General features: G+C 31.9%; 1 protein-coding gene across 1 annotated transcript in view; it reads left to right on the forward strand.

Moving 5' to 3' along the window:
• The window catches only part of LOC140451778 (lachesin-like), a 652,628-nt gene that overhangs the window by 535,091 nt on the left and 104,765 nt on the right, over nucleotides 1–12,772 (forward strand). The window contains exon 6 of the mRNA XM_072545633.1: nucleotides 5,811–5,942. Coding sequence (XP_072401734.1) covers nucleotides 5,811–5,942 — 132 coding nt within the window. The remainder of the gene's footprint in view (nucleotides 1–5,810; nucleotides 5,943–12,772) is intronic.

Raw genomic sequence — 12,772 nt, forward strand, 5'->3', positions numbered from 1 at the left:
GAAAGATTTAGTGTTATACACTTGTCTTAGATGGATTGCTATTTGGGAATCGTCTCTTGTCGTCTTTACTGCTCTATTTGTTCTCATTCGGCTTATATGATCGTTCCATTCCACTATTTTATTTTTTACCCAGTTCTTGATTTTCTCCACCTGGGATCTACGTCGTATATCTGTACTTCTAGCTCTGTCCCATAGTGTCTTACCATAAATTTTTATAAGTGTTTTTATCTCTGCTATTTCTAACATCCTTTTTGTCCTCTCTGTGTGATGTCGTGTTTCTGCCGAGTATGTCGTTATTGGTCTGATTGTTTGATGGTTTTGTAAATTCGGCCTTTCATTTCTTTCCCAATATTTTTATTTTTCCATACGGTGTCATTCAGGCAGCCTGCGACTCTGTTTGCTCTATTCACTTGATCTTCCACTTCAGTTTCGAGCTTTCCGTAGCTGGATAATGTGCTGCCTAGATATTTAAACTCCATCACTTTTTCTCTTATCTCACCTTTTCCAGGTCCAAATTACATGTTAGTAAATTTTTCGGTTATAACCATGCGTTTTGTCATTTTTAGGGAAATTAACATATTAAATTTTCTGGCGGTTATATTAAATTGTTACAGCATTCATTGTAAATCATCTTCATTTTGAGAGAGTGCTATTGCGTCGTCTGCATAGCAGATTATTTTAAGTTGTTTTTCTCCCATTTGGTATCCTTTTTTAGTTTTTTCTGTTTTTATTATTACATCCATAATCAGGTTGAACAATAGAGGACTCAGGGAATCTGTCTGTCGTATCCCATTGTCAGCATGAATGAGGTCGGTTAGTTCTTCTTTTAGTTTTACCTTTATTGTGTAGTTTTGGTAGATATTTTCGATCGTTTTGATTACTCCTAGGGGTATCTATCTTGCTTACAATAAGTGGATAATGTCCTTTAATTTGACCCGGTCAAATGGCTTCTTAAGGTCGACGAAACAAAGATATATAGCGGTTTGTTGTATTCTAATGATTTCATTTGCACTTGCCTCACTATAAATGTAGCGTCGGTGCATGATCTTTCCGTCCTAAAACCTTGTTGTTCTTCTGCTAATATTATAATTCCATTCAAATTATTGGTTATCACTTTGGTTGTTAATTTTAGTGTTGTGTTTAATAAATCAAGTAGTTCCTCTGTAATTTTCCGGGTCCGATTTGTCTCACTTTTTCAAGAGAGGTATTAACATGCTTGATCTCCATTCTTGAGTAATTCTGTTTTATTCTATTATTGTAATAGTTGTTTGGTCAGATCTGGTCCTCTGTACTTTAGGAGTTCGTTCGGTATTCTGTCCTCTACTGGTGATTTTCTATTTTATAATTTCCTTAACGCGTCCTTTACCTCTTTCTCCTCAATATTTATTTCTTCGTTTGTCGTTATCTTTGATGTTGGTGCTTCATTATCCTCACCTTAAGCAAATAGGGATCAAAAGTAGTCTAACCATGTTTCCCTCTGAATATGTTTCGTTTTTATTAGTTCGTTCATCTCTTTTCTTTGTCCTCTGATTATTCTCCATTTTTTTTGTGTTCCACAGAAGTCGTGTTCCATCTGTTTTGAGAAGCTCTGCCAGTGTTCCCTTTTTATTTGTCTAACTTAAGTATTCTTTTCATTTCTGATTCGTTTATAGTGGTTATATGCCTGTTGTGTTTGTTATGTTCTGTATTGTAAAAAGGTTTTCTTGTTTTCTTCATGATTTGTCTTCACTTCCTCTCTAAACCATGGAGAATGCTTACCCATTTTGGGAAATTGTCTTGTGGTCTTTGGCTGGTATAGATGTCTGCACTTACACTCCTACTTCTGCCTACACTGCCCACTTCTCAGTCACTGGACACTGAGGAGTAGGCAGATTGAGACCTCAGTGCCGTTTGACGGTTTTTGTATTTCTACAGAACAAGATACTGGTACGTCATGAGTGAGGGAAGTGTGAAGATTGAGACCCCGAACTCGAATTAAACTTAGAGCTAAGATTAATACTATTATAAAAATTAATATTAAACTCACCAGTCTTTCAGGTTGAACCGCGTCGATATCCATTTTGCCGAGCTTTCGACATCCTCTCTGATATCTTCTTCAGGGCTTCCGAGGTCTCAGTCTCCCGAGCCCCCAGACACTACTAAACTCACTAGTCACTTCTAGTTCACTACTACATACTATATATACACACTACTATATATATGTATATATATATATATATATATATATATATATATATATATATATATATTCATATTGTTCTGAAGCTAGGTTCTTGTGGCATTTTAAATTAATTACTATTTAACTGGGAATAAGCCACAATTAAAGGTTAAAATACGTTTATTGACGTTTCAATTTCCACTTCGGAAATCGTTCTCAAAATACAAACATTAGTAAATTAAACAAATTTTGTTTTTGTTACTTAGTGAAAAATTCTTCTATTAATTTAATTTTATCTGACTCATCTATATTGACAATTCAGACATACATTATACATTTTAAAGTAGACGACTTTAAAATGATATTGCCAATATTGTTGAGTTGCGTTCCTGGGACGACTTTACTTATAAGATAGTTCATTCGATTACATGAAATCAACTTTAACTTGAGAATATCCGTCAGAAAAGATCATAACATGTAATTCGTCTTTAAAAAGACAAATACATGCCATGATGACAGTAAAATTCTCCTGTTAGTGATTCCATAGTAAATTATGAGGGAAAAACCAGGAAAAAAACCTCATAATACTATCCCGACATGGTAAGTATTTGATCTTGCATTTATTTGTCATCATGGCATGTATTTGTCTTTTTAAAGACGAATTACATGTTATGATCTTTTCTGACGGATATTCTCAAGTTAAAGTTGATTTCATGTAATCGAATGAACTATCTTATAAGTAAAGTCGTCCCAGGAACGCAACTCAACAATATTGGCAATATCATTTTAAAGTCGTCTACTTTAAAATGTATAATGTATGTCTGAATTGTCAATATAGATGAGTCAGATAAAATTAAATTAATAGAAGAATTTTTCACTAAGTAACAAAAACAAAATTTGTTTAATTTACTAATGTTTGTATTTTGAGAACGATTTCCGAAGTGGAAATTGAAACGTCAATAAACGTATTTTAACCTTTAATTGTGGCTTATTCCCAGTTAAATAGTAATTAATATATATTCATTTTGTAAATAGTTTTTAGAAACGATTTCAGGCCACGTTATAGGAGTCTTATGAGTCGTAAATTGCTAGAATTTTGCCTGTCTTGTATCTATATCTGAATGAACAACTCTAAATTTTTCTCTTTAATAAGATTTCTTTGTTTAAATATTATCGGGCTTTCCTATTTTTCATAATTCCACTCTTTATTTATCTCTTCGAGTTTTCTTAACATTGTGTCGTTTGCAATTATAAGTATATTGTTAGTTCTATTGTTTTTTATTCCGGCTATTTCTTATGGATCATTCTTTCATCATATTTTACTCTAGTTCTTCGTATATCTCTATAAGTATTTTTATTATATAACTCAATAATTATTATTATTATTGTTATTATGTAACAATAACTCTTCTTTTATTCAATAGAATTTCTTTTGTCATTCTGGGTTTCTTTGCTGTTTGTTGCGTACTTTTGAGGTTCTCTTTCGATTTCATGAATATTATTTATAATTTGTTATCTATCTTGAACTTTGAGTTCATGTTATAAAGTTTTTTAAGTGTCCCATTTTCAAATTTCTTAAGTGTCTTAAAGAGTACTTACACACACCCAAACTTATATGGAATCATCATGTATTTCAAACCAATATTTATTTCTTTTGAAAAAATTTGTTATTGTTCCAAAAAATAAAGATTTCTATTGAAAGTAATCAAACCAATAAAATCACATAACAGAGCTTGGTAGGAGGAAGGCGATGGATAGGGACGACTGGAAAAAAAATCTTAAGGAGGCTAGGACCCACACAGGGTTGTAAAGCCAAAGTGATGATGATGAGCTTGGTATATTACACTTTATTTGTTTTAGTTTTGTAAATTTAACAAAAATAAATAAACTAACTTTTGCGTTCAAAAGCAAAAATATGCCTTATATGGGATTATCTGATGTGTAAAGGGGAAAGATCATTGGTCTTGTAAAGCAAGGAATGTTTCAGAGGGACATAGCTGCAGTGTTAGGCATAACACAGAGCGTTGGATGAAATCTGCTGATGCTAGGTATCAGTAATTAGGAACGTTTAAGAATATACCAAGACAAAGTGTCCAAACAGTAATAACGGCTCGCCACGATCATTTCATTGTCCAAGTATCTAGAAGAAACCCAACAATGTCTCACCCGCAGCTCCAAATGCAACTTTTGTAAGCTACAAATGTAAATATTTCAGTTAAAACCATAAGAAAATGACTTTATGCTCAAGGACTATACAGCAGTAGACAGTTATGAATTCTCAAGTTATCCAAGCAGCACAAGATTGATCACCTAAATTGGGGTTTTTAACACTAAAACTGGAACATTCAAAATTGGCAAAATGTGCTATTTCAGACGAAACCAGGATTTGTGCAAAATCGGATGACCGACGAATTCGTGTAGGTATTTAGAGAGCGAGGAAGACAAGCAAGAACTGAAACTGCCAGATCTGTTCACCGATATAAAGGAGAAAGTGTAATGTTCCGGGGAGGAATTATGATCGTTGAAAAAACTTTTTTAATTTTAATCCAATTAACTTTAACAGCTCGCAGGTACGTTTGATTTGGTTCTAGAAACTGTAGTTAAGCTGAGGTGAAGTGAAATGAAAGTAAATTTAATTTTCATGCATAAAAATGTACCTCCATAGACCAGAAAGGTGATTACAGACTTCCCTTAAGCAGAAGATATCATTCTGAAGTGCCCTGCTTGCTCACCCGACCTTAACCTTATAGAGCATTTGTGGGATATGCTTAACAGAACAATTTGAGCTCGCCGGGATAATCCACAAAACATCGCACAGCTAATAAAAGCTGTGTAAAAATAAAAACAATGTAAACATTATTCGTTTTACATTTAAATTGCTGTTGACTTTAAAACAAATACATAATTTTAATTTGTTATTTCAAGAATTTATCGCGTTCTTTAATTTTTTTCTATTAGTGATTAAATTGGTTAACATAAGTATTGTTCGACTTCTTATGTTACTTTTTTTTAAATTCGCTTGAAATAATAAGAAATATGAGATGATTCCATATAAGTTTGGTTGTGTGTGCATGCCATATTGTAAACAAAATAAGAAATAGTTATAATATACCTAAACGATATAATAATCGATCATTATAAAAAACCTTATTAATATCCTTATTATTTAAAGTACAAAATTCGGCAGACAACTTAAAAATATATATAATAATTTCCCAACTTGTGTTTCTAATATAGAAACCAGTTATTTATTCCAGAAATGTATTTATATAAAATATGCGTCGTAATACCTCAACAACTGAAAAGGTAAAAATTTTGAGCAGTATACTAATGGCTTTAAATATTTCACCAAAACATAACCTAATATCATGTCGAAGAGTGGCATTTTGTAAATAATTATTTTAATACACGTGAATGGGCCCACAACCCTTTCACATCAAAAATTAACTCACAGCCGTTATGTTAATTGAAAAATGATAAAACCGTAACGTTTCATCTGTAATAAAACGATCACCATCATCATTCGCGTCCACATTCTTTCATTTCACGTCACAGTCGGGATCTAATCAACGTCACAACACGAACCGATGGGTGTCAAAATATAAAGATTAAAAAACCATGTGCAAATAATTTACCCCTTTTTACTTTTCAGTTCTCCGAGTCTTCGATGGGGAGTCGCTGACGTTAATGAATGTTCAACGGACTGATATGGGTGCCTACTTATGCATAGCCAGTAACGGAGTGCCCCCGTCTGTTAGCAAACGCTTCAGCATTATTGTGCATTGTAAGTCATTTTTTAGTTATTAGCATGCTGTCAATTGGTGTTCGAAATCCCCCAATTTAATTTTAACGCAAGAATCTCGATGCCAGGGATGCGCTTTTACCAGCCATCGAAAACTGAGAAATATCATGAATAAAAACCAATATTATAATCCTAATAACTATCGAACATTATATATATATATATATATATATATATATATATATATATATATATATATATATATATATATATATATATATATATATATATATATATATATATATAAGAAAAAAGAAGTACTTGTGACTCGTTTGGAACAAATATATAACTGTTTTGGATGGGTTGGAGTCAATAATAGGGCTATTGGTTAACTATTTTTTTATTCTCGAGCTTTCAATTGTGTTTACAATTATTATCAAGAGCTAAAAAAGACAAAATACTTACAAGGTTGAACTAAAAAGAAAAAACAATTTTTGTTAACTTACCAAATAAAAATTAGTTTGGTAAGTAAAAATCACTGCTTACATGTTCAAAATATTTAATACAAAAATGTTTTTATCTAATAAATGTTTCTCTGAAAAATTTTTATAATTTTGAAAACATTTTTTTTAATATAAGAATAATTGAATTTATAAATAAGTTCAAATAGCAACCAATTACAAATTGTAAATTATTCTTGTAGAAAAATATGGGTTTTTTCGATGACATCCGAAACGATTATGGGCAATCTACAGTCAGAATTCTGAAGGATTGGACTAGAATTACCATCAAACTTGCTGCTTTACACAATCAAAAGACTTTTTTGTTGAAGTGTAGATCTAATGGATGTTTCCCTGGACATGTTACAAATGGCCTAGTTAATGTAAATTCCCTTTTACATCATCGGACTGGGAATATTCACCATGATGCTTGGAAATTATGTGACATATTCAGACATCTGTCAAGGGTGAATAAATCTTCTTCTTTTTGTTACTAAACAAAAAAGAATGTTTAAACGAAGTTTTACTTTTGGCAATATAATTGTCAAAAATAAAAATTTTATGTTGGCATTTATGACATTGAGGCTATTTGTAATTGGTTGCTATTTGAACTTATTTATAAATTCAATTATTCTTATATTAAAAAAAATGTTTTCAAAATTATAAAAATTTTTCAGAGAAACATTTATTAGATAAAAACATTTTTGTATTAAATATTTTGAACATGTAAGCAGTGATTTTTACTTACCAAACTAATTTTTATTTGGTAAGTTAACAAAAATTGTTTTTTCTTTTTAGTTCAACCTTGTAAGTATATTTTGTCTTTTTTAGCTCTTGATAATAATTGTAAACACAATTGAAAGCTCGAGAATAAAAAAATAGTTAACCAATAGCCCTATTATTGACTCCAACCCATCCAAAACAGTTATATATATATATATATATATATATATATATATATATATATATATATATATATATATATATATATATATATATATATATATATATACAGTATACTCCCTTTATAACGAACACGGTTATTACGAGGTTTCGCTTATAACGAGGTACATTAGATGTCCCATGAAATTTCTATTGAACTATAACCCTTTATAGCGAGGTAAATTTGCTTATAACGAGAAAAAATAAGATTGAAAAACGTGTTTTTTACGTTTTGGCCCGGTCGTAGCTATAAATAAATACCCTTTTTAACTGCGGGCCGCCCGCAATAAACTTCTTACAATTTATGATTCTTAGTCGGAAATGTAAAATTTATTATTCACAAGTGTCATTGTATTGGGTTGACCATTCACACGTGTTTTAAAGGTTGTCAGAAACTTTATCCAAGGACAAAACGCAAATGAAGAAGCATAAAACTGTTTCACATCTTTAGAAAATATGATAGATAGAATACTGGACAATTTAAAGCAGTCAAAAATGACAAAATAACTTTATACGCTTTATACATATTTACAGAATACAGATTTTTGTTTTAACGTATATCATTAACAGTAAAAGTAAACAACTCTTTTTTGTTTTAATGCATTTCATTGACAATAAAAGTAAACAACTTTGTTTTAAAAACGCCATTCAAACAATATTTATTAGCATCTTATATTGCTCCGAATGGCTTCACTATAGAAAGTTAATGTTTTAGAAAACTACATATTCATATGTATGCACAGTAATATTGTTGTTGGATATAACGAGATCCGCTTATAACGAGGTAATTAGTCTGCCATTTCAGTTCTCGTTATAGAGGGAGTCTACTGTATATATATATATATATATATATATATATATATATATATATATTTCAAATTATTTTTCGACCGTACTGTTTTAAATATTAATTTATAGTATCAGCAATCGGTCAATTGACCGATTGCTGATACTATAAATCAATATATATATATATATATATATATATATATATATATATATATATATATATATATATATATATATATATATATATATATATATATATATACAGGGCGTTTCAAAAAGGTATTTCATAAATTAAATCACGCATTCCGGGGATAAAAATAAATTGATTGAATTCAACTTTGAAGTTACTTTACAACACGTTACTTTCTTATTCTGAAAACATTTAAAAAAAAAGAAAAAACAAAATCTAAGCGCACAGAAAAATTTTAGTTGGGGGTGTGCAGCCCTAAATCCCTCCAATCTTTTAAGTACGTGCAAATCAAATGAATTTTGTAGCATCATTAGTTTAACACATTATTTTTAAAAAATTTTTGCCTCTTATCACTTTTTTCAAAACAGTTTTTATTGAGTTACGGCCCTTTTCATTAACCTTTAAAAAATTACTTGCAACTAAATAAATGGCTTAAATGAATTAACAAGTACAAAAAATATCTATAACCTCTATAAGGACGATATTACAATAAATGTTTAAAATGACCCCCATTTTCTTTAATACACATTCGGTATCGTTTTAATAAAGAACACCGAATGCGCTGAAATATCATATTTTTCTGACGAAATTGATTTGCAGCTTCAATTATTCTAACCCTCAATTGTTGTTCGTCCTCTATTGTTACAGAATACACCTTCTATTTCATAAACCCCCAAAAGCAAAAGTCCATGCGGTTAAGACCTGGACTTCTGGGTGGCCAACCAATAGGTGCGTCACGACCCCTTCCAATCCACCGACCAGGATACTGCCTGCAAAGGTATTCCCGGACTTCATTACTGTAATGCAGTGGAGCGTCATCTTGTAGAAACTACATATTTTGTCTTATTGCAATATTCACTTCTTCCAAGTACTCTTGTAAATCGTTTGCCAGGAACTGCAAATAATTATCACCATTTAAATTGTTGGGAGAAATACTGGGCCTATTAGATTGTTATCCACAATTCCTGCCCAAACATTAATTTTAAAAGTCCTTTGGTAATGCGTCGTTTTTTTGGTGTGAGTATTTTCGTCAGCCCAAATATGCTCATTATGATGGTTTATAATTCCATTTCTACTGAAGGTAGCCTCGTCAATAAACAAAATATTTTTAATAAAATTAACATTTGAAGGCGAGAAGAGAGTGACCCTGTTTACCTGTTAACTGTTTTGTATATTTATTTTAATATAAACTCAGACAACCTTTTCTACCATGTTGAGTCTGGCTGAATGACTAAAAGTCTATGCCAAAAAAAACATTTAGAGTGTTTTCCATTAACAACCAATCGCAAAATCCAATCCTTTTAGGATAATCTTCAACCAATAACTCTTGAGCCGTTGTTAAGTGATAGGGTTTAAGCAGCTGATCCTTCAAACGCCTCCAAACCCTTACGTGAGGAACATTTAGTTGAGCAGCTATTACCCTTGTACTTGTTCCAGGGACTTCTTCAATGATTTCTAAAATGTCCTCATCAGTTGCATCCATTATTGGACGACAACTATTGCCAGCAACTTGCGGTTGGAATGTACCCAATTCCCGTAAACGACGATCAATGGTCAGAAATAATCGTCTATCGGGTGTATTTCGATTGGGGTATTTTACTTCATAACGCCTTGCGGCTGCTGCACTATTTCCTTGACATTCACCTACGATATTCCCGATAGTTTAATGAAATCCTAATATAATCTGATCCAACTTACCCAAAGTTAAGTGAATGTCTCTTGAAAATTAAAAAAAATTTAAAGTATAAATTTGAACTTCTTCTATGGAACCCACTCGTTCTGGTTCAGCTACTCTTCTACTAAGTTGATCTTTACCCAAAGAAACTGTTTCTTATCGAAATTGAGATTTCCAATTTGCTGCTGCTTCTAACTAAGTTGAAAGTGTTAGTGACTTGGATTTTAGTGAATAGCCAAAGATGAGCATGGATGACTAGTCCTGGCCCATCTAAGCTTATCCACCTGCAGGATAGGTTTGATTATATGGAAGGAAATAGGGATGTGTTTGGGTAATTTGGAAGAAGACGCAACACTTATAACTGTACCGCCACCGCAGCGGCGGTGTTTGGCACTCACCCGATGTACAGACGCTGGACGCTAGTTGGACTGTACGTAGCTTCACCAGTCGTACTTCCCGGAATATATTCCACAATAGAGGAACCAAGACTGATTACTAGGCGCTTCTACCTAAGAGATAGAAGAAATATAGACAAAAAATAAATTGATAAGATGTGAAGAAACACGAAAGTTTAAAGAAGGAATCACAAAAAATGGTTAGAGAAAAAAAATATGGTCTTTAAAGATAAGATGTGGTAAGTTGAAGGATAACTCTCATGACCAGAAAAAATTGTAGCGGACAAATTTCAATCCAAAGGCGGGCTGAGACCTACCGTGCTGTACTATGTAATTATATTTTGATAATATTATGTAATTTTTTTTATATTAGAGCTGACCATGCCTTTTGACTTTCAATAATTTATATTCTTCTTTTTCTTCGTCTATCACTTTCCATATATTCCTGAATGTAGGTATCTCCCAATTGCTTCCATCTTTCTCTATCTGGGGCCAATCTAATCCACTGTTTGCCTGCTATTGTTCTTATGCCATCTACCCATCTCTTTTGAGGTCTCTATGTTTTTTGTCGTCCTCCTTGGTGTCCATTCTAGAATTTTCCGTGTCCACCTGTTATCATTATATCTTTTTACGCGACCGGCCCAACGTCACTTCTATTTTGTAATTTCTTCCACGATAACTCTGATCTTCGTTCTACGCGTTTTCTCGATGTTTGTAATCTTGTCTCTCAGTGATATTCCAAGCATGTTTCATCCCATTTCCCTTTGCGTTGTTTTCAGTTTTTTAGCAGATTTACTGGTAACGGCTATGGTCTCCAAACCGTAGGTACAAGCCGGTAGTATGCATGTGTTATACACCTTGTTCTTGATATTTATAGGAATGAAGGAGATTTTCAAGATATACGCTAGTTTACCGAAAGCGGCCGATGGTAGCTGTGTTCTTCTTATAATTTCAGCATCTTTATTTGTTTTCCTAGTTTGATGACATGGCCCAAGTAGGGTTTTGTATTGTCATATATGTCTGGTCCTAGCTCATTATTTTTGTTTTAGTGTAATTCATTTTTAACCCTACCGCTTCATAAATTTCATTTAATTTTACCATTTATATAAAATAATTAAATGACATGATTGCTTTCTGGCAAAATTGTTAAAACCTCTGTTTTTGACTTTTCGTTAAATATTTTGAAATTCAACTCATACCTAACATGATTACATTAAATAATATCGTTTCATTATTTATTGAGTAAATTTCTCTGAATTGTTTATGCGTTTTGTTTTAAAATGTTACATATGTCATCAATATTGACTGCTCACTTTTATTAAAAATTAATGATATTACTGAAATCAATTACTCTATAAATAATTTATACCAGAACTATTTTTAAGCTTTATCACTTGTTATTTGGTAGTGTTCAGTTGTTTTTAATTAAACAAAAATATTGCAATAAAATACTTTATTTAAATTTGTTTATTAGATATAATTTATGTTTATATATTTATTATTCTTGCAATGCCTATCCGTTTCGGATGTTGAAAACCATCATGGCAATTTGTATTTTGCATACTGCTGCACTGAAAAGATTTGTGGATGCTGTGTTGAACCATGTACGTAGATTTTTCAGCCAGGAAATCTTTCGCCTTCCTGGTTCTCATTTTCCTTCTACTTTTCACTGTAAAATTAATTGCAGCAACCTATATCTTCTGCTATTCCTGATGATGTGACGGAGGTATTCGATTTTGGCTGTTTTATTGTGGTTAACACCTCTTTTTCTTTCTGTAGTTTTAATAAAATATCCTGAATAGTAACGTGGTCGATATAAGATATCTTTAGGATTCAACGATAAAGCCACATTTCTAAAGCCATACTTTTCTTGTAGGTAGCGTCTGTGAGAGTCCATGACTTAACTCCGTACAACGGTGTTGAAAAGCTATAACATCGTAGTAATTTGATTTTTATTGGTATTAATAAATTATGACATTTGAATAACTTAGCCACTTTTTGAAATACAGATCATTCACAAAAATTCTTCCAAATTGCTATTCCTTCTTAGAGATCATCATACTTACTACATTTCTGACTTACTTCTGTGCTTCTATTCATTAAATCCTGGAGGAGTTTCAGCGAATAGCACCGTGTCGTCCACGTATCTGATATTATTGATACATTCTCCGGTAATTCGAATTCCGACTTTAACATCCTCTACTGCCTTTTGAAAGATTTCCTCAGTGATTGGATTCCAGTAAAGATTGGTAATAATTCTTAGATCACAGGTGCTTAGTCCAATATTTCTTAATATCTCCATCAGCTTGTAGGGCTCTACTGTATTGAGCGCTTTATGGTAATCAATGAAGCTTGCATAAATATCGCAATTCACGTCTCTA

The sequence above is a fragment of the Diabrotica undecimpunctata genome, chromosome 10 (assembly GCF_040954645.1).
Source record: "Diabrotica undecimpunctata isolate CICGRU chromosome 10, icDiaUnde3, whole genome shotgun sequence".
Taxonomy (NCBI): domain Eukaryota; kingdom Metazoa; phylum Arthropoda; class Insecta; order Coleoptera; family Chrysomelidae; genus Diabrotica; species Diabrotica undecimpunctata.